General features: G+C 31.7%; 7 protein-coding genes across 7 annotated transcripts; 5 read left to right on the forward strand and 2 right to left on the reverse strand.

Annotated features, from left to right (window-relative positions):
* Nucleotides 1-4,914: 4,914 nt before the first annotated feature.
* EIN_176690 (hypothetical protein) lies at nt 4,915-5,268 on the forward strand (the record flags this gene model as incomplete). The annotated part of the gene is made up of 1 exon (XM_004260565.1): nt 4,915-5,268. One exon carries the CDS (start codon nt 4,915-4,917, stop codon nt 5,266-5,268), a length of 354 nt encoding a protein of 117 aa, XP_004260613.1.
* Nucleotides 5,269-5,493: 225 nt separating this feature from the next.
* On the reverse strand, nt 5,494-6,372 carry EIN_176700 (hypothetical protein; the record flags this gene model as incomplete). The annotated part of the gene is made up of 1 exon (XM_004260566.1): nt 5,494-6,372. The coding sequence occupies one exon, from the start codon at nt 6,370-6,372 to the stop codon at nt 5,494-5,496; it is 879 nt and encodes a 292-aa protein (XP_004260614.1).
* A 911-nt stretch (nt 6,373-7,283) lies between these two features.
* On the forward strand, nt 7,284-8,560 carry EIN_176710 (U1 small nuclear ribonucleoprotein 70 kDa, putative; the record flags this gene model as incomplete). The annotated part of the gene is made up of 2 exons (XM_004260567.1): nt 7,284-7,374; nt 7,533-8,560. The coding sequence occupies 2 exons, from the start codon at nt 7,284-7,286 to the stop codon at nt 8,558-8,560; spliced, it is 1,119 nt and encodes a 372-aa protein (XP_004260615.1).
* Nucleotides 8,561-8,705: 145 nt separating this feature from the next.
* Nucleotides 8,706-9,257, forward strand: EIN_176720 (hypothetical protein; the record flags this gene model as incomplete). Its single annotated transcript, XM_004260568.1, has 1 exon — nt 8,706-9,257. One exon carries the CDS (start codon nt 8,706-8,708, stop codon nt 9,255-9,257), a length of 552 nt encoding a protein of 183 aa, XP_004260616.1.
* Nucleotides 9,258-9,400: 143 nt separating this feature from the next.
* Nucleotides 9,401-11,377, forward strand: EIN_176730 (hypothetical protein; the record flags this gene model as incomplete). The annotated part of the gene is made up of 1 exon (XM_004260569.1): nt 9,401-11,377. One exon carries the CDS (start codon nt 9,401-9,403, stop codon nt 11,375-11,377), a length of 1,977 nt encoding a protein of 658 aa, XP_004260617.1.
* A 62-nt stretch (nt 11,378-11,439) lies between these two features.
* On the forward strand, nt 11,440-12,038 carry EIN_176740 (U3 small nucleolar ribonucleoprotein IMP3, putative; the record flags this gene model as incomplete). The annotated part of the gene is made up of 2 exons (XM_004260570.1): nt 11,440-11,684; nt 11,726-12,038. 2 exons carry the CDS (start codon nt 11,440-11,442, stop codon nt 12,036-12,038), a joined length of 558 nt encoding a protein of 185 aa, XP_004260618.1.
* A 33-nt stretch (nt 12,039-12,071) lies between these two features.
* Nucleotides 12,072-13,386, reverse strand: EIN_176750 (hypothetical protein; the record flags this gene model as incomplete). The annotated part of the gene is made up of 2 exons (XM_004260571.1): nt 12,072-12,084; nt 12,137-13,386. 2 exons carry the CDS (start codon nt 13,384-13,386, stop codon nt 12,072-12,074), a joined length of 1,263 nt encoding a protein of 420 aa, XP_004260619.1.
* Between the last annotated feature and the right edge of the window lie 9,547 nt (nt 13,387-22,933).

Genomic DNA, 22,933 nt, shown 5'->3' on the forward strand with positions numbered 1-22,933 from the left:
TTTGTTTGAAAATGATAAAATATTCAAATTACAAATAATGAATTCATATCTTGCTTCCTCGACAGTGGCACGACGTGAAATTCAATAGATGACCATAGAACCTCGTGGTGATCAAAGTTTATTTAAATGCGACTATATTGACTGTTTAAGTCATTTTTATAAATTTTTCTCGATTTTGCGATTTTTGATACTTTTGAAAATGTATTTTAGTTATTTTTTGTATATTTTAGACTTATTTTCTTTAAGATTTTTTTTCAAAGTCGGAACAAACAAAAGTGTCTTTTCGTCTTATCTTATTTCTTTTACAAAAAATAGCAAAACCCAATTTTTTAAATTTTTGTATTTTTCAAAGTTTACAAAAAATCTATTTATTTTCCCTTGTAATTGTTTTTGAGATCAATTGCATATTGAAATTTCAAGATACCTCAAAGTCTATGCTTTATTATTTTTTCTTTGTTATTTTATGATGTAATTGATTTTGGATATTCCAGACCAGTATGTTTTATGATGCAATTTGGTCTTTGTTATATTTTATAATTAATTTTATTATTGTAATAAGTTGTGGTCATCTCAATAAAATTTTGATCTGACTTTACATTGAAGTGTGACTTGTTTCTGAAAAGATCAAGCAAAAAAGTGAACCTTTGTTCATCCCAACTTCAACAAAAAATTCACTTTTTTTACTATAATTTATAACACTTTACTATAAAAATTTACTAGAGCCGTCGGGACCTACATTGACCACCACCACCTTTACCAAAAAAAATATTTGCCGCGATTGTTTTTTGAAAGAAGTCCACTTTTCAGCCACTGTTTGTGCGTCCCCATGTCACCCACTTTCCTTGTCCGTACTGTGTGGACGCGGATGTGGTTCCCCCCCCGCTTGCGGGGGGGTCAGGGGGATCCGCGCCAAGGGAGGACTTGGAAAGTGGGTGAAACGGTGCACAAACAGACTGTTTGAGTGCGGCCTTCAGAGCCTTCTTTTCAATGCTCCGTCTCACTCGGTTTTCACTGACTCGAGGTGATTTTTCGGCATTTTTTGAATTCGGGAACCAGACCTAATATTATCCCAGTTTCCTATTTACTATAATTATAATTTGAATATGATTCGAAATAGAAAAAATAAATCTATTTTAAGAGGTGGTGGTGGTCAATGTAGGTTCCTAACGCCGTCGTTCCAGGGTGTCTAGCTTTTTTTGAAAAAATTAAAGAAAAAAAGGTCACATTTACATTACAATTGACTAAGATTTTTATTTTTTACAAATTTTGATTTTTCCCGTCCTCGAAGGGTTAATGAATTATTTTCAACTGGAAAATAAACTGCAAAAAATACTTTTGCAGTTTAACTCTCCGACAACCCAATAGTTCTCTATTTAACACTTTTTGAAATTGTTGTCCCAAAATTTTTTAATAATTTTGAATATATATTGGGTAAATTTTCCTGAATATAGAGATAAAAAAACAATAACAATAAGATTAATTATATTTTCATTTTGAATAAAAATTGTCTTAAAATAAATCACCAAAAATAATAAGTTGTCATAATTTGTTTTTTTAAAAAAATTCAGACAAAAAAATAATTTCTGAACCAAAACATAAATCTATTATAAATTAAAATAAACTTTATCTAAAATAATAAATTTATAAATAATTGACTTTGAAACTAAATTTTTATCAAGAAATATTAGAATAAAAACCAGCTAAAAACAGGTAAAAAATTATTTATAATTTTATGATAAAATATAAAAACAAAATTAGAATATATACCATAAAATATCTAAAAACAACTTAATAATTATAATTTCTTTTGTTCTCTTCTCCAATTTCCGATTTTTTCTAATTGTTCAACACCTTTGATACCCATACATTTATCACAAACACATTGGAAGTGGAATGAACATACATGATTATAACATAATGCACATCTTCTTGTAAACGATGAATTGCTGATTCTTTTATCTTTGAGTTCCAAACAAATTTTGCATTTCGATTTACCTTGGTCTGTTTCTCTTCTTATAGTTTGTTCTACCTTTTTTTCTTCAACTTTAGACGTTTTTTCTTTTGTTTCATTGATATATTCAAGTATAGAAATTTTTGTTAATTCATTTCTAGTCTTTCTCAGTCTTGAATGTGCATTGTTAATACCCAGTTTTTTAGAAAGGTTAATACAATAATTTTATTTTGGATATTGTCTTTTTGTCATTTTGAACTGTTCATTATTTCCATTTTCACATTTGTTTAACACGTAAAGAATATAACTGTTGTGATATGCCATGTCTATAATATGGTAAAAAAACGCAAGTGGCCACCTTCTTGATGGTCTCTTACACGTGTGTTCTCGCATACTTTGGTCCGCTTGATCTACACCACACATAAATTTATTGTATCGATTCACTGTTGAAAATTTACCTTCTGATAATTCTCCCACCTCATTTTTAACAATGAATGATTCTTTTTGTTGTGTTCGTGAAGTCAAAATCATAATATTTTTGTCTTGTTCGATAAATGATACAATTCGTATTTGTTTTGTTTCTAATAATGGAGTATTGATGGTTTTCTCTAAAACAATTTTCTTTAATAACATTTTCTCGGTCTTTTTCTTTTTGGCAGAAAAACAAATTAATTTGGCTTTTTGTGGAACGAACAGTCTTTTTGTGTTAATTGTGCCAACTAAATAAATTTCATTTTCTAACAATTTGACACACAATTTTTCACTTGTAAAAAACGATCTACTGTTATTGTTGATTCGAGTGGATATTTCATTTGTAAGTGTTTAACCAATTCGATAACTACAAGACCACCAACATCTTGAATGGGTTTTCCATTGTCAGAACCACGATAGAAAAACGTATTTAGTATAACATTAGTTGTTGAATCCGCGAGTATGAAAAACTTCATTCCATATTTACCTGGTTTTGTTGGAATGAACGTTTTGTTGCACCACTTCCCATAATAATTAAACAAATTCTCATCTATAGATAATTCCGAACTACACCTATAAATATTTGGGTACAAATTTAATAAATTACTATTGAATAAATTGTATATTTTCTCTATAAAAGAAAAATTATCTAAATCGTTTTTGTTTGTAGGATAAATCACATTTGACGTATTTGCAATGTCATATTTGTCTGGTTCACTTCGAATAGGTGTAACATTTTTGAAAACGTTGGGTCGAAGTTGAATTTGTTCTGGACGTTTTGGTGACAATCCCGGTAATCTCAAACGAAGCAAACTTGTTTTACTAACTGGTATTTGTTGTGTTGATGGTTGTGTTATAAAATTTGGTTGTAATGACTGATTAACAAATTGTTGTGTCTGTATGATAGAACTGCTCAATTCAAGTTCATGTACGGTGTCAATGTGGTCTTGTAAAACTTCGATACTATCTTTATTCAATATATCATCTGTGGAATCGTATTCATCGTTACAATCTTCTTCATCAGAAAAACTTTCAAAGAAATCTTTTGCAATTTCTCTATAAGCAGCGGTATCATCAAAACGAAGATATTTTTTTATTGTTTTGTATCTTTTTAACGATATTGGTGCTTTGTACAAATAGTTGGATTTTTCACTTGACCACAATGCTTCAAGTGATATTTTGTTTTCTTTGAATTGGCCTTGTAGAATAGTAACTGCTAAAAATGCATCCAATTCATCTATTGTTATATTTTTCCAGTTGTTTGGTGATTCATTAAATTCATCTGTTGATAGTTTATATTCACTCATCAATGAACCAAACAAATTAGTGTTATCAATAATTACTGTTTTCATGTTGTTGTCGATTAATGAATTAAAATAAAAGAGCTCGTCACTTTCTTCGTTAATATGTAAAAGGGCTTTTCTTTTTATCAAAATTGGTTCATTAGTTGTTGTGTCAAATTCAGCTTCTTTCCACTCTGAATCTTCATATGCATTTGTGTTGAAACTTTCAGTTGGCAACATACACCGTGGTTTGTTTTTTTCAGTTTTGAATAACAAAAATATAAAGAATTGTTTTTTTGAACAAAACAATATTATTAATTTGTTATAATAAAGGTGGTGGATAAAAATTGTTTTAAAAAAAACAAAAAAAACTAAAATTAATATAAAAACAAAAATAATAACACTTTTCATTAAAAAAGTTTGTACAATTAGACAATTTTGCCGATTCTAAAAAAGTTTAATTGTTTTTTTATTTTTTTGATTTTTTTGTTAGTTAGTTCAGATTATGAACTTAAATTTTCATTTTCAAATTTTAATAAAATTATAGTACATATATAACATATTTTTTTCAACAGTGCATTTTTATGCACTATTGGTCTTTCCGGCCATTGGTATGTATGAGAGTTAATGTAAATAAAATTTGTAATTAAATAATCAATAAAACTTATTCATTTACTATATGTTTTCAATACAAAAGTTTAAATTTTGGTGTTACTAGAGTGTTTGAAAACATACAGATAAATCCCAATTATTATAAACATTTTAATGGTTATATTAACCACAAAATGTTAATTTATAAATATGTTGTTTCTTTGAATAGTGTGGTGATACAATAAATATACATTTTATTTGTGAATTGAACAATAAATTAAATGATGTATTGCATTAATTATTTAAAAAAATTACTATAACTTAGTAAATTGTACTAAAAAACTAAAATTAGTAAAAAAACTATTCTAACAACAAATCAATTTCAAATTAATTAATACAATTAAAATTAAAAAAAATTATATTTAATTATTATTGGAAAATTAAAAATTATACTAAATTTTATTATTTGTTATAACTTAAAATATAGTTACAATTGCTAATAAAAATATTATTAATAATATATTTACAATCAACTATTTTCAAACTATAAATAATAATAACAAAGCAAAACGATAAGAGTAAAGTGGTGCAAAAAGAAAGAAACTTAAAAAGAAGAATATGAAACGGTTGTTTGGGGGATTGTTTTCGACGGGGAAGAGCACGTGGTTTAAGAAAGAACTTTCGGAAGAAGAGATGGAGGATGACATGTTTTGGGAATTACTTGACCTGTTAGCTGACCTCGACAAAACAAAAGAACTTCCTGAGGTCCAAAAAAACATTTATGAGCTCGAGTTGACGTTTTCAAGACAACCCGTTGGGCTCAAACGAGAGATGATTGAAGTCGACGAACTCAACAACCGAGTCAAAGTAGCCGAAAGCAAACTCGAAACTTTGGAGAAATCTAATCATAAAATGCAGCATGACAGAATCGTCAGAGTGTCGAAGCTCTTCCCAACATCAATGGAAAAATAAAGATTGTGAATGTATTTGGCTAAATTATTAAATTTAATTAAATTTGTTTACTTTCTGTCAACTCACCTTCGTCTGTTCACGTTTTTTCAACGTACATCAATAAATTCAATTTCTTTGGTTAATTAAAATAAAAAGTGATAAAATCCCTCAATGTGTTAACTCGTCATTTGGGTTGAAAAAGTGTTGCAAGTATTAAAAATGAAATAAACTCGCTTTGAAAATTATTTAGTTCAACGGGTTTGATAACTGTTGGAGTTCTCGGACAATATCAACATCTTCGGTGTTGTTGTCAAGAAGCGCTTGGAGACTCTCATCGAACGTTTGGACTTCTTCATACTGCGGATTGATTCTTCCAATTTTAAGTATCGGAATTAAAACAGTGCACATCTTATTCATCACAACCTCGACAACGTTGTTTGTTGCCCTGCACAAAGCGGGAAATACGTCGGAAAGTAATACATTCAGATCGTTTATGTATAGACATCCTTCGGTGTCTGGTCTTCCAAAGAGAACGCCAAGCAAGTCAAGGCACATGGAATACAATGACTCCTTGAAGTCCGTGAAAATAAGCTCCAAAATAAGCCCCTGGACGAATCTACCTGACTGGAATGAATCGCTTTTGACAATCACATCAACCAAATCTGGGTACAACACAAAGGTCTTGTGGAGCAATAAAAATGACTCGTTTAGTGCTTTTGTTGGGTGTTGATCTTCGTCAAGAGTCATAGTGATTGTTGAGCAAATTCCGTCTATAATTTTTTCGCTTGGCTTTTTGTCTTTGAAGCAGCACTTGAGTAACATAAGTGTCCAATCTGTGAACGGTCTCTCAAAATGCTCTTCAAAAAATGGGAATAAATTTCTGAGTTTTCCTTTGACAAAGGATTTATAGAATTCGTCGTCCGTTGACGTGAACAACGCAAACCCCTTGTAAGAAAGTACTTTTTCTTCGTCACTTGTCTCTTCGGACATAAACATGTTATAGTATTCCTTTGGCATGGCGTAGTTTTCCTTCTTGTGTGTTTCCACCATGTCTATAGCCTTCTCGAGTTGTTCAATCATCTCGGCGAACTCGTTGCATCCTCTTTCGTCTTCATTGTCCGACATCTTTATTGTTTTGAATTCGATTTTTTTAAGCTCTTATGATCTTTCTTTCCACCATCTCTCAAATCTCGAAATGTCAATCTCATAATTGAAAATGGATATGAGAAAAAGAATGAGACATGAAAAAGACTTTGATCAAAAGGAAAAATTTGTACTTCCCCAAAAGATGTCCGATGAAGAATTCGATTCTTGTTTGTTTTTTTTCAATTAAACATCATGTTGTCATTAATCACAATCTCACAATCAGTCTACCCAATCGACCCATCAAATAAAAGATCAACCAAATTCACACTCCCAACAAAAAAGACTGAAAAAAATAAAGAAATCAAGGAAACCAAAAGTAATGAGGACAATTTTTGATTTTTAGTGTGTTATTGCTATAATCTTATATATTTTCATTTAGACATTCCAATAAAATTGAATAAGACATTTTGAATTTTTCAAAATGTCTTTTGTTTTCACGAAAATAAAAAAAGTCATCTCAAAAATAGAACTCAAAATTCAAAAAAGAGAAAGAGATAAAAGTAATCTCCCACAAAAACGAAAAACGCGACAAAATGACAAGCTCGAAGTACGACAAAACGAACTCGGAACTTGAAATTACACACTGATTTCAAAAACAATTCCTGACACTCATTTTGACATGACAACACACAACAATCTGACACGTCATCTCATGTCATCGCAAACAATCTGATCTTGATAAAACACACAAAAATCAACAGAATATAAGTCAACAACTCATACACAACAAAAATCAATTCACATTCATTCTTTGTTTTTTTCATGACACGTCAAATAATCGTTTTTCGGAATTCGGCTTTCAACATAAAACCATTCGTATAGTTCAGTTATAGTTCAAGTGAATGACCTACACGAACTTATAATTCGAAAACTCATTCTTCACAAAACGAATGACTACACTTTACGTCTCTGATGTGGACGGATCTATCACAGAGGAAAAACTTAAAAACCTTTTTGACCCTTTTGGGGTTGTTCTCAAGTGTTTGTTTCAATCACTTTTTCGTCACTAAACATTTTCTAAATTTTCGTGAACTCTTCCATTAAAAATAATTAATCAAAAACCATTTGGAAAATACAAAACCAACTCGATTTGTATAACAAAACATATAACAATATTTGCAAAAATCATGTTGTTAAAGTTTATGTGATTGAAAATGGCGGAAAGAAAACATGGATAGGGAGTGACGGCACAGCAACAATCAAAAAGTCGTGCAAAGGACCAAACGATTTCTTTTACGCTTTTGTCGAATATGGCAAAGAGGAAGAAGCTTCGAAGGCGCTCAAAGCTATGGACCAGTACGAAATAGCAGGTAAACGCCTCAACGTCAAGTTCGCGAAATTGAAGGAAGGCAAGAGCTTCAGTCGACACTCACCACCACCTTTGCGCGATTATGACCGCGACGACAGAGATTTTGAAAGAGGAAGAAGAGAAGACAGAGATTCATATCGTCCTCTATCACCAAGAAACAGAAGCCGATCAACAGAAAGACCAATGAGAAGAGAACAACGGGACGAGAGAGACGACTATTTCAGAGATAGACCACTCGACCGATCCAGAGATGATCGTGACTTTTATAGAGATAGTCGTGATAGCAATCGAAACTATCCAGATAGATTTTCTGATCAAAGAAGTGGGACAATGTTAAGAGCCCCAGATAGGGTTGAGAGACGGTATGACGATTTTCCAGTGAGAGGGTACAGAGATAGGTTTGACGACAGAAATGAACGAAACGAAAGGAGCGAAAAGCGAGACGAAAACTCGTTCAGGCGAGTTGACAGATTCGAAAAGTTTGATAGAGCAGCCAGGTACTCGACCAATACACAGGACGAACCAATCTATCCGCGACAAGACAGATTTGAAAGGAAAAACTTACTGCGGGACGAATCAAGAACGTACGAAGATCGTATACCAGTGGATCGATTTGGTGGCGAACGGAGAGACCGGATGAGCAACTTTTCAGAGAGAGTTCCAGTTGATAGGTTTGGACGAGACCGGGAAAGGACCCCGTACGATCGACAAAGCACTGATGGACCAACTACCGACAGAGGCAGCGACAGAATGGACGTTGATAGAATGAGGGTCCCTGACGGTTTGAGAAGGGAAGAGAGGGAACAACCACCAAGAGAACCGTACATTAGAGACAGATTCGATAGCAGGGGTTATTGAGTCTCAATTCGATATTCATGTCCATACATACTGTATTATTAATTATAATACACATAACAATCATAATTATAATATAATAAATCAATACCATCGAATACGTATTAAAAAAATATGAATTATAAAATAAGTAATTGTTAAACCCCACATGAACACAAAGAAGAGTGAGGAAGTTCTTTTATCTTTCGAACCCGTTGTTCCGGACCATCCAAAGGTGTTAATACTTGGATCAATGCCTGGAGAAGAGTCTTTGAGGAAACAGCAATACTATGGTCATCCACAAAATGCGTTTTGGTTTGCGATTTCGAGTCTTGCCGGGCTTGAAATTCCCCCTAAGAGATACAATGACAAAATCCAGCTGTTGCACAAAAATCACATAGCCCTTTGGGATGTTTGTCACGAGTGTATCAGAAAAGGGAGTCTTGATGGAGACATCAAGAAACCACTTCCAAATGAAGTTAACAAACTTTTAAAGGAGCATCCATCCATCACAATTGTGTTGTTTAACGGGCAAACTCCAGAAAAGCTATATAAAAAGTTTTTCAAATATATTGATGGAATCACATACAAACAGATGCCATCAACAAGTCCAGCTTTTGCTTCTTTAAAACGTGATCTGAAAATCAACATGTGGAGTCAAGAGATGTTTGTCTGTTTCTTATGTATAATTATTTTTGGTAAATTTTTATTAAAATTATAGTTTATCACCAAAACTATATTATTGTTATATTCAAATTATAAATTACTACAAAAAATAACACATAGAAAAAATGCAATAGCAAAAGTAAATTGAATTTTTGATGATTTTCTGGTTGATTCAAACTATGAACTCAAAAAAGTGAGATGGTCGCGCAATTTTTAGTAATTGTCATATTCGCGGTTTTGGTTTTGACAAGTAAAGCGCAAAGTAATAACACCACAACTTTTACTAAAGAGGAATTGGAGAGATTTAAAACACTCGTTTCGGACAAACTTGAAAAGGAACTGCAAAATGGACCAAGTGAATTTATTCGGAAACACCACCTTGCACATTTAAGACTTCACTTAGATTTTTACAAGAAGGAGCTTATGAAGGTTGTGAATACAAAGGATCCGAGTCAACAATATCGACTACCGAAGATACGACATCACATCAGAAAAATCGAGATTGCTTTAATTAACGAGCAAAAAAGAATTAACAAAAAAACACAAAAGTATGAAAATTTGATGAAAAAACGAATTGACAAAACAAAAAAGTTATTTATTGAGGAGGCAATTTCTCTCAAAAAAGGGGAAAAGGGCGCAACGGAAATACGAAAAACTAAAGAGGCGTTCCAAGACGCTATTCAAAAAATCAATCTTGATTTACTCAAACAAAAACATCCGTACAACAAAACGTCAAAGAACAGCGAGATCTCGCAAAACCTCAGTAAAATCAAGTTGAAGACAAAACTTTTGATGAACAAAACTATAAAAAAATTGGCCGAAAAAAATGGGATGAGTGATTTGGCGGAACATGCGAGGAATAAAACCAAATATTTGAAGAAAGAATATGCCGACTTTAAGAACAATTATCGGCAATCGCTGATTGGGAAAGTTGGAAGACTCAGATTGAAACTTCTTATAGCGAAGCAAGATATGAAAGTTATCAGGCGGGTGTTGTCGAATGTTGGGGAGTTGCCGAGAAAACGGGAGCATGCATTGCAACAAGAAAAAAAGAAGAATTTTGAGATTTTAGTTTTGACAAAAGGAGTGAGAAGGGCGGAACGAGAGTTGAGAGATGCGATACGGAAGGAAACAAGAAAAGCAAAAGAAAAAGTGATGGAAGTTGGCGAGGAACTTGTTGCCCTTTCTGAGCGTTCTGCCAACAGGAAAAATCAAGTACTCAACGGGTTGTTAAAAAAAGAGAGTTGTGCGTATTTGGGCGATCCAAAATGCACAATTTGGACAAAACTCAACAACAAAATGATAACTCGAGATTGGAGAGAGGCAGAACGAGATGATTCAAAGGAGGCTCAAAAACGGTTTGCAAACATCGTCAAGGCCATCACAAACGACCTTGGAGATGAATTCAACATCCAAAGTAAGCGACTTAAATTCATCAGTGACGCCGAACGGATACACAAAGACGTGACTGAAGAAAAGGAAAGCGCAACAAAAGACTTTGGACTTGTGAAGTATGGAATTGAAGAGATTAGAAGATACATACAAGAGACTTTAGTCAGAGCAAGGACTATATGGGCTGTACGCCTTGCACAGGGAATGTTGCAGAGAAGAGCCGCAATGAAACGGATTGAAGCTGAAATGGCGAAGCTTGGAAAGCCCGGAGAGAGAAACCAAGTTGAATTCCATTGGATGGCGGAGGAGCAAATGGGAAAAGGAATTAACGACATCAAACAACTCAATGTCGAGCTTGTGTTGTATGCGCTCAAGGAGCTCGACGCTGCGTTGAAAAATGTGAAAACAGAGAAGGTAGATTTGCAAGAAGAAGCGACTAAAGCCATTGAAGACTTAAAGAAACTTGTCAAGCGCGGAGTGGTACGGGCGCGAGATGTCGAGGGTGTCAACGCGTATTTCGAGAGGAACGAGAAGGGCCATGGGAAGAAGTGCGAGAGGTGTTTTGAACTTGCAAAGACGGTGAGGATTGGTACCTTTAATGGGTGGAAGAGTTCCATAATTTACAAGGAGCTTATGAGGAAGTGTAAACTTTATGAAGAAGTTGGAGGGACAGGAACATGCGAAGAGACCGCAATGGGGTTAATGAATATGTACAGCCAAAAAGCGTTCCAGTTGCTACGCAGCAGCGCGTTCAAGATGTGTGAAAAATTGAAGTATTGTTAAGTGTTGGTTTTAGGGTTTTGCAAAAATCAAAAATTCAAAGAGAAACTCAAAAAGAAAGAAGAATGGTCAGGAAGTTGAAGTATCATGAGGAGAAGTTGATGAAAAAGACCGACTTTATCAACTGGAAGTTGGATAATGGACCCTTGAAAGCCGCAATTATGAGAAAATATTTCATTCACAGTGAAAAGGAGTATGGAAGTTATCTACAAGTTTCCTATGCTATTGTAGCTCTTGCGAAATCGATTGCAAAGCTGCCCAAAACGGACGAATTCAGAATGGTTTTGACTCGAAGACTTTGTGACGCATTGTTTGTTCTTGTTGTGTGTTTGAATTGTTGCTCATTGTTAGATTTGACTTGGGTGTTATCGACTTGAAGGAACAAGGTCTTTCCGCATTGGACAAGTTAACAGCGTCAAGTTTTGCTGAGCGCCGTCTTGCCGTGATTATGCAGCGCCGTAAAATGGTAGACACTATTCAAATGGGAGACACGATGATCACCCACGGCCACGTCAAAGTAGGTCCGGACATCATCCGAAACCCCGCGTTTTTGATATCTCGAACAAAAGAGGATTATGTCAGTTGGGATGATCAGTCGAAGATGAGAAAGAAGATCAACGAATTCAATGACGCCGTTGATGACTATGATATTGAAGACGCTTAACAAATTGATTGTTTAAAAGTCGATTTATCCGTTTCAACCTTCCGTTCTCATTACCAAAGTCACATGGCGTTTTGTTGAAAGTGCAATAAAGAAGAAACATTTGTTTAAAAGTGATATTTTCGTAGTTCATCCACTTATTCACTTCGTCGGTGTATTTGATAGCGGTGGGGATATCTACAATAAAGTTATACACACATATGAGCATCCCTTTGTTTGTGTTGAGCGCCGTGACTGTCTCCAATTCTGTCGAGAACACACAGCTCTTCGTTGTGGGTTTGTTTTTCTCGTCGACGTCTTTGCACTCGAAGTAGATCTTCTGGCACATTTTCAATAATCGTTTCTTATCTTTTCGCGTCTGATATAACCCACTCAAAGGGGAAGAGTACACCGAACTTTCCGATATAAACGTGTAGAACATCAGATAGTGTGTTGTATATAAATCGGGGACGGGTGGATTATTAATAAAAGCGATGATGCTGTTGTAGTATTTGTCCAATTCGTGATTCAAATTCTCAGTGATGATTTTGACTTCTAAAAAATAGTCCAATTTCTGGTAGATAACTACTAACTTTAAAATCCCACATTCAACCGTCCACACCTTCAACTTCCCCGACTTACTTAATAAAGGCATCCCAACTTCTCCATCACCAGGATGATGCGATGTGTATGTGATGACTCCATTCATATCACTCGGAGTTAAACAAAACCCTTTCCGGCCATTACAACATATGACTTGGTTCCCGTCATGGAGTAACACCATTATAATATCACTGTTTATCCCACCATTCCCCTCCCCTATTACACTATTAATTACTTCACTAACTTCGTTGCGAATCCCACAATACGCAACACTCAAACTACCTACTAACCCTCCCATCCACGTCCCATATTTATATATCGCCATTTTGAGATGAACGGAATTCTCATAGATCAGTTGCCGACAGTCGTACGCCGGGTTAACAGCTAAACTCTCCAAAAACGATTGTAATGGGACGTACACATAAATCGTCTTTTCAAAGTATTCGTGGAACTGTTGAAGTGTCGCAAACGTCTCATCTTTCGGACCAACTGTTATAAATACAAAGGGCCCTCGCCCGTCGATAAAGATCTTCCGAGTGTCCCCTTCAATTTCAAGCTCATTCCCGCCTTCCATCGTCAACGACACCAGCGCAGAAAACGCACCCAAAAGTGTCGAGAGGAGCATCACATCGCCGTACCGACTAAACACAGGCTTGCCGGTGTCCGTCACAACAAAAAAATGTCTGTGATGGGAATAAAATGAATCGGATATGACACTCTCTGTGTCTTGTTGTGAAAAACGAAGAAAGAGTTCGCGCAAGTCCCCCATTGAGTCGGACGGTCTTATTTTTCAGATTTCACATGAAAAGACTATATTTGTTTTGTTTTTTAGAGCTTTAAATGCTATTTCTTTCCACCTTTTTAATATGATTCATAATTTAATATTTTTTACAATTAATTTATTAACGAAATTCAAATTCTTTTTTTATATTGTTATTTAGTAAAAGATAGAAATAAAAGCAACACAATTTGGATATAATGTTTCCTTTATTACATCGACTTTCTTATAACATTAATAATATTCAAATGTAAATAAAAATAATAATTTGTCATTCTTTATTTTTAATTGAATTGAAATTATACCTAGGGACCGATCGCTAAAATCACATATTTTTTAGTCATCAAAAATAAGAAAATTTTTTTGCCATTATTTTTTTTATTTCCAAGGTTTTGTTTCAAAAAGATAATTTTTTCTTAATTAGTGAACGTGGAGACATTATTTTAAGTTCAGCCTATTTTAATTTATTTAATTTAAAAGTGTTGTTTTTAAGTTCTTTTTAACATAAAAAAACAAAAAATCGAATTAAATTTTTAGTCTCAAAAAAATAAAAAATCAAAATTTAGTAAAAAAAAGAAGATTATTGTCATCGTAAAAAAATTTCAAATCAAAAATGGCCAAACTTTTTTAATGGTTAAATGAGTTTAGTGGCAGTAATAAAATTCATTTTAATAATTATAAAAAATATAAAAATAATTATAAACATTATTTATAAAAAACAACAAACGATATTATTTATTTAATAAGTTATTTGTTATATTATATAATATAAAAAATAAATAATTATAATTTAAAAATGAAAATGTTATTATTTTTATTAAAAACAAATACATTCACAAAATAAAATACTTATTAACTTGATATTTAAAATAAATATATATATATTAAAATATACTATTATCTAAACAAATAAAACATTTGTTTTTATAATTTATTTAAAAAATAAATACTAAAATATGAAACTATTTAATATTTTTTTTGTGTTTGGATCTACAATTAATAATGATTCGTTCATTTATTTGGAATTACATGAAAATTGTATATTTGCCATGCCAAGAACATGCCGAGTGTCTTCCCGGTGAATACCGATCAAAGGGAGAACCCACATGTGTAGGTTGTTCCTTTTTTATAAAATGTTTTCTCTGTAACAAAATGTTAAATTATAACATGGTCACACAGTCTACTTCATCAGCAAAAAATCATTTAATTAATTTACATTACGACAAATTAAAAGATGAAGAAAAAAGGAGAAAACTGTTTCCAAAAATGTCACAAAGAAATAAAGAGGTTAACATAATGTTGATGAGATTTTTTTCATCTGTTGGAATTCCTTTTAGTCAAATTTGAAATCCATTTTTAGTTGAGTTACTGAATTTTCTCGATAAGTCAGTTGTATTGTCAGACGAAAAAACATTTAGAACAACTTGTCTTTTTGAATTGTACGATAGAGAACTAGGAGATCTCAAAAAAAGAATTAAAGAAGATGTCGTTTTCAACAATCTATCAGGATCCATTTCAACAGATATCATGAGTAAATATAATAATTCTTATATAACAACAACTCTCCACTATATCGATAAACAATTTGAGTCACACAACGAAGTTTTGAATGTGAGTCCTTTTAATGTAGAACATACAGGAAAGGAAATTAAAACATATGTGAGTCAAATTGTTACCGATTTAAATTTGAATGTTAACAACATACATTTTGTTGCTGATTCGGCATCAAATAACAATAAATTGTCTGAAATTAATGGAAACAAAACTGACTGTGTTGTACACACATCGAATAATTTGTTTTCTGCTGTGATAAAACAAATACCCGGGATGAAAGCCTTCATGAAAAATATAAATTCTTTGGCCAAAACACTCCAATTTTCTCAAAAAACACAAAGAATATTTGAAGAGTTGTGTTCAAAAAAATGTGAAGAGCCTGGATGTCTTGCGACTTATACGAAAACGCGGTTTAATTCATGTTACCTTTCTTTTAGCAAATTGTTAAAAAGAGAGAAGAGTGTTAAAGAACTGAACAATGGGATTCAATTCAATGAAGAGGGGTGGAAAGGGGTCAAAGAAATGTATTCACTCACAAAAGCAATGGACGATCTTTACAACAAATTGGCGGCGAACCAAAAAATTACATCGTGTTATGTTGTGGGAGCTATTAGAGACATTTGGAACACAATTTCCTCTTCTATTTACCAACTGAAGGTTTTCTAAAAAATATATTAAAACATAGTGAAATAGATGAAGATTATGCAGAAGAATCGGGAAGTGGTTTTATGGAAATTGAAGCTGGGACTATTTTTGGAAAGGACTGGAAAATGATAGCTCGATCTGAATTCGAAAAAAGACTGCGCGCCATTTCTCAAAAAGAAGAATATATTTTAGCAGCTTTCTTTTTTTCCTATTACTCGTGATGGTGATTTGTTTGAAACACAAATCAATGCCTGTGTTCAAAGAGTGAAGGCTGAATTGAGTGGCATAAGTAATATAACACCACAAAGTAGTTCCGCTTTTTTAAATTCGAGTTCAAATTTTCATATTGAATTTGCCAATTGGGCAATTCCAATGATGACAACTGATGCAGTACAAAGACGAGAGGAATCACCAATTGATAAAGCAATTAGATTGTATTTAGAAGATCGTGGTGCGATAGAAAACGGAGAAAACTGTAAAAGTCCCGAAGAATATTGGCAAAACTGTATTAAACTAAACAAACACGCCGATTTATTTGATATTGCCAGGAAGTATCTCTCTTTTCAACCAACAAGCATAGACTCAGAAAGAGTTTTTCGAAATGTCGGTAAAATAGTCTATAATGAAACTTCGTCGTTTACCCCAGAAAACGCCTCGAAAGTGTCTTTTTTGAGACTACAGATAAACAAACAACACCAAAAATAAACAAATTAAATGGTTTGGAGTCAAGTATGGTTAATTATTCTTCATAGATCTCAATGGTTGTGACCTTAGTGAGATAAAACATTGGATGATCTCTTTGATGAGCACCAACTCAACACTATACACGAGAAACTCCAACATCAAAGACGCTGTTCGAACAGACTTGACTGTGTTATATTTTTTTGTAGCACTTCCATAAACTGCGAATCCAATCGAATGGCATTTAAGACCGAAGGAAATTGCATTGACTTTCCAGTCGATGAATTCAAAGTGTAACAGAGTGTCAGTATGAAGTGTTCCAATCTGTTTTATGGGTGTTATTCATATGACCACATGCCGAATTCAACAATTGATATTGATGTTTTGGAGTTTTCTGGCTGCCAGAGTGGCATGGAGTTTGAGTCTCGAAAAACAAAGAAATGAATGACAACAACAAATGTGATAGATAACGAGGGATACAGAATCGAGTGTACTACAAGTTGTTCGACTTGTACAGCAAGAACAATAATCAACACACAAAATCATTTGAGTATAGGGCTCGTTTAGATTCAACATTGTCATATGAGAACCACAAATACTGTCAGAAGTACCAAATTGGTTTGGATGTATTGAATGTTTCAATTCAATCAACTTAAATGGTGTTTGTTCAATAGTTGAAACGAACACAAAAATGTTCTTTTTATTTAGATAGTTACAACACAATTAAATGTGAAAAATACATTAAACGTTTACAAACAAAAACATATACAACTTTATGGAGTGATGATGTTGGACGTGAGGCATTATTAAAAGGACTGTGTATAAAATGTTATTAAATACTTTTTGAACAAAGTATATCCACCAAAATGCGAGTTGTGTGGAGATAATTGTCTGACTTGCACAACACCAACTACATGTTATATATTCTCAAATAGTTTTTCTCTTGTTAATGGAAGTTGTGTTTCACTATCAAATTGTTTGGTTTCAACGCCAAGTTGATGTACTATGTGTAATGAAGGGTATTATCTAATTCTCGGCTCATGCAAAATGTTAAGTGAAATCCACTACAAATCTGTTGTTATGATAACAAATATTTGAGGTGCAATGTATGTTATGTAAAGACAACTATATTTTAAGTGACACACAATGTGTTGACATGTCTACTGCGCGTTGCCAAAGTGTCGACTTATCAACTTCAAAATGTGCAATTTGTGAAGAATAGTTCAAATTTGATGACAAAAAATGTGTTTCAATGGAAACGACGCCATGCTCGTATACATCATCAGGCAATTGCCTTCGTTATGATTTACAAATCTCACTTAGAACTTCCAATGAGGGTGTATTGGTTTGCAATACAGAAGTGAAGACTGTGTACTGCAAAGAAAACAGCAATACGGGGTGAACCAAGTGTTATGACGTGTATTATCTAAGTAGTACTGAATGTCTTCCATGTGATAAGAAGTGCTCAAGTTGTGTTGGCAACGTTTCAACATGTGCAAAGTGTAACGTGAAAGGTGGGTATTACCAATATGTCGAATTTACAACAATAAAAGACAAGAAGTGTGTCATCAATACAACACTTGACAATTGTGAATGGGTTTCAGAATATGGGTGTGCTGTGTGTCTCGATGGGTATTATCAAAACAAATATTTAAAATGCCCAAAGTGTGTTAAATTGCGTGCGACTTGTTCAGACAATAACACGTGCTCTTTATGTATTAATCAATATGTTTTGATATCAAAATAGTTGCAATGTGTGAAATGGAATTCAATTGCAATAGTAAATCGTATGATCCAAAAACACAACAATGCAGTGAGTACAGTGTAAGCAACAAAGTTGGACCAAATGGAGACGAGTGTGTTCACAAGACAAATGTACTCTCAATTATACTTCCAATCATTTTTTTGTATTTTTATAGTTGTTATTATTATAAAAATAAGTTGTATACTTTTTTGTATTCATTACAGAAAAGAAGAGAAGTTAAGGAAGTCACTTGTAAACGAATTTTTGTTGAAAGATTTAAAAAAGAAAGAAGTTTATATCATATATATTGGCACTCAAAAAACGCATTTTGAAGGCGAAATTGCAGTTCAGAAAGACGGCGAATGCAAATTTATGATTGGCAACGACAGAACGTCTTTATTGAAAATTCAATTCACAACACAAAATGACGAAGAAAAGTTTGAATTGAATGTTGAACCTTCCATACCAGTGAGTATCAAGAAAGGTCCTGCTGTTGAATTTACTGTTGCTGTCCATCCGCTGTGTACACTTTAAAAGACTGTTGACATCATTTGTTCAGTCTTAAACATCAACAAAGGCAAAATATCAGAGATAAAAATTCCAGTCAAATTTGCGTCAGAAATGTCGACAGCACTTGACCCGGACGAGTTAAAGAAAGAGCGAAAACTTGGAGAAAGAAGCTTTGGGATTCAAAAGAGTGTTCAAAGGAACATATCGAGGAAATGTTGTTGCCATCAAAGAGATGAAGGAAATGGTTGTCGCCACTTAAAAAGCAAAAGGTTTTACAAAGAATTTGATTGTTGAAAGTTCAAGTCGAATTAACTGTGTCTAGCAACCAGGTAATAATACTATTATGTATTATAATTTTAATTATAAATTATAATTGACCTAATTCATATACGTTTTTTAACAAGAATTTAACTATTAATTATAATTAATAAAACAAGCTGTTTAAATTATTTTTACAATACATCACAACTCGTTCAAAATGTGTTTTATAAATTGGTTTAAAAACAAGTGTTTTGGTTTTTCTTTTTTGAAAATTTTGACATGTCTTTTTTTTCCTTAATGTTCGTAATAATTTTTGTGAGACAGTTTTGTGTTTTATATTTTAAACAAAGACATTATTAGGTTTTGTTTCTTTTGGTTCTTTAAATGAGCTGTTTTGGATTATTAACTATTTTTGAAACAAAAAGTAGCTACCCCTTTTTAAGTTTTTGAATCGGTTTTATCTTCGGTTTTTGGTTGTGAAAAAATTGGTGTCTGCATTCTGATAAAACCCAACCAAAATTCGGCAAAATAACCAAGTTGGTCATTCGGATCCTAGGTATAATTGAAATCAGGCGTCTCCAATTTTTTCTTTACAGTATTTAGAGATCAAACTGGTATTATTAGTAAATTTTTAGCAAGAAAAAAATAGTTGTCGAATAAAATAGTTTTTGGTATAATTTGGTTAAGTTATTCCTTAATTGGAATTTAAATTTTCAATTTGGCAAAAATAATTTTTGGTAAAAAGTTATAATAAACTAAAATGTTTTTAAATTGGGAATAATAAACTTTTTTGAATTGAATTGTTTAATTTTTAATACAAAAAGCAATCCACTACAAACAACAAACATAATTAAAATCATCAATTAATACATATTATATATAAACGATGATTGTCAGACCCACTTTTACTGTTAATATATTATAATATCAATGTCAATTTAATATATATATAAAAAACTCAGAGTGTGTTAAGTGTATTTAACATTTTATTTTTTTTTATTTATAAATTGTAATTATAATGACATGTTGTGGATGTACCACATGTTGTTTCATGTTACTTATTACAATGATAAACTCAAACAATAAAAAAATGAAATGTAATTTTAATAAAAATGTGTATTTTTTTATTGTTAACTTTACGACGACAGGGAAATCGATTTAATATTTAATGTGCATGTGTGTGAGCCACAAGTCAGAACCCAAAATTGTTGAAACTTATGATATTTTTTCGATTTTCATTTAAGCTTTCTGTTTGGTGTTATATATTTACACACTTGAAACTTGTCAAGTTTTATTTTAAGCTGTTTTCAAAATGAAAGTGTAGAAATAAACAGTTGAACCTTATACACCAACTATTGTTATTAAATAATTGAAAATTGGCATTTAATGGGTGCTTTTATTTGACTTTAATGAAAGTGTTGTGGTGTTATCCAAATAAACCTGTTTACTGTTGTGTCTTGTAATATGAAAAATAATAAAATGATTGTCAAGAACAATAATTGTATATAATATTTCACTTATTAGTATTTATAAACAAATAGTTTTTGCATGAAAAATGAGGATATCCAAGGAGTTACATAACGAAATAAATAATAATTGTTTTTATTTGGTTTTTCTTTTCAACAAAATATTAAACAGATTACTAAAAAAATATAATTAATAATTGAAAAAACAATGTCATTAAAGGTTGTTATTCAATGTAATTTTTATTTAACAATCAAAGTTATATTAAAAATATCATATATGTGTTATTAAAATATTTAATCATTTAATCAAGTTGATAACTTTGTTATGTGAATATATGAAAACACTTTATTTTAAAAGTTAATTGATTTGTATTTTTCTGCTTATCAATCAATTATTTTTGTGTTGCATATCTAAATTTTAAATATTAATATACTAATTTTTATTAAATACAGCTTTTATTGCCAAAAACGTGTGGTATTCACCAAATACATTATTGTTACTACCATATTTATTATATATTTACAATATATTGTTAATCGTGTTTTTCCTGTTTTTGGATTAAATATGTCGAGTCTGTGAAACACACACATAATTATTATTTTCATTTTTAAACTTTTTTGTAATACATCGATGTTATTATTAAACATTCAAAACAACATCAAATATATTAATTGTTGTGTATTGTCTAACCAATGTGTTACACTCTTTTGTTGATTTTTGTTATATATTTGGAGCAAGTGCCGCTCAATAGTTAACACCGTTTGTATATATTTGACGTGATTTAAATATGTTATATCAAAATGTGAATTCGGTCGAGCAAATAATTCACAAGATAATTATTAAAAAAATAAAATTGATAAAATCGTGTGGATAATTTAAATTGTAAAAAATAAATAAAAAATAAATTTGATTTTTTATTCTTTTTCAAAATATGGACATGATTAAATCGTAACAATTAAATTTTTCTGCTTTTTAATTGTTTTATATTTTTTGGTTATTCGAAGTATTTTTTTGAATAAATAAAATTATGATCACTTATTTTATGGTTTAGAATAATTATGTTTTTAAAAATGAAAAAATATTATTAAATAATAGTTTTTAATATATATTTAAATGGTAAAAAATTGATGACGTGGGTATTTTCGAGTAAAAAATGGAGACGCCTGATTGAAATTAAAAATAAATCAATTGAAAACAAATCTTAATTTATATGATTAACCTTACGATTCTTTTTTTTTCTTTTATAAAACATTTTTTTGGAAAAAAAAAATGTTTTGTTAATGAAAACGCCAATACCGTAAGTGTTTTAATTAAAACATTTCCAAAAATTGAAGAAAAAAAGAAAACCTATAAATTATTGTTTGCGCGATTGGTTTGTTTACTGTTCACAATTCAAAAGAGTCGCCACAAGTTAAGTTTATTTTGTATATCATATTAAGTTCAAAAAAATTATGTTTTATTTAAAACAGTAACAGTATTGTAAGGTTAAAGCATAAAATACTCTTGCCATTGACTAGAGCATTTATCTAATTGAAACTTTTATCATCTTTTTGTTATTGTTTTTTGTTATTGTTTTTTGAAATTGTTTACAAATGAGAAGAAATATTCTTTCCCTTCATTTTCTATTTATTTTTTTTGTTTTGATTTGAATAATATGTTCTTTTTCGTTCTGTTTGAAGGGAAAACAACTTCAATTAATAGTACACTATAAGTGTAACTTTTCTAGAAATACAAAAATAAACCGAACCTTTATTCAATCAACAACCATTTTTACTCAACAACCTTTTTTACCATGACTACAGATTGTCGATTCAACATTAGCCGGCAACTGAACATTAGCCCCTTAAAACTATTATTTTGTAGTTATTTTTTCTATCACATTTAACAACAAAATTAATAAATTTTCAAACTTTTCTATTTTTAAAAAATAATGATTTAAATATTTTTTTGAATTAAAAATTTAGAGACAAAATGCAATTTGAAAAACAAGGAAATTTTCTCGAAGAAATCAAAAACATCGTCGAGGCGGGCCAGGTTGTAAAACCTTTCAAATCACCAATCAACAAACCCAAAAGAAAAGCAGCAATATCAAGACGGCAAATGAAGCTGAATGTGGTGCAGTCCTATAAAAAGGGGAAGTGACAGATGCCTTTTACATTCAAGCACTTCAGACCATTACAGCGTTTGCTACAGATGAAGAATTTGAAAAAAAATGAGCGCAGTGGAACAAATACGATATTTAAAGATTCGTTATAAAATGAGCAATAAAACACTTGGTCTATTATTTGGTATTACCAAAGGAGCAATATCAACACATTTAAAACAACAAGTATCAGAACCCATTCATTCTTGTAAAATCAACGAAACAATGGATACTGCAATTGCTTCTTTGTTTGATTATTGTGATTCACGTTGTTTAAGTGTAACTCCAACATTGATTGATTCCCTTTGTCAGTCTTTTGATCACAAGTTCGAATTGACAAGAAAGGGAATAATCAAACACGTTAAAAAGTTTCATGGTTATGATGTAGTTCAAGCCAAACCGGAAGAAATGGAAAGAATTCAAACAAATTATAAAAATGTATTGAATAATTATTTGACATTTGTAGACAATTTCAATGGAATTGAATCCGCTCTATTGTTCAACATTGATGAAGTGGGATTTAATGAGTGGGC

Source organism: Entamoeba invadens (assembly GCF_000330505.1).
Source record: "Entamoeba invadens IP1 unplaced genomic scaffold scaff_1105074725183, whole genome shotgun sequence".
NCBI lineage: Eukaryota > Evosea > Mastigamoebida > Endamoebidae > Entamoeba > Entamoeba invadens.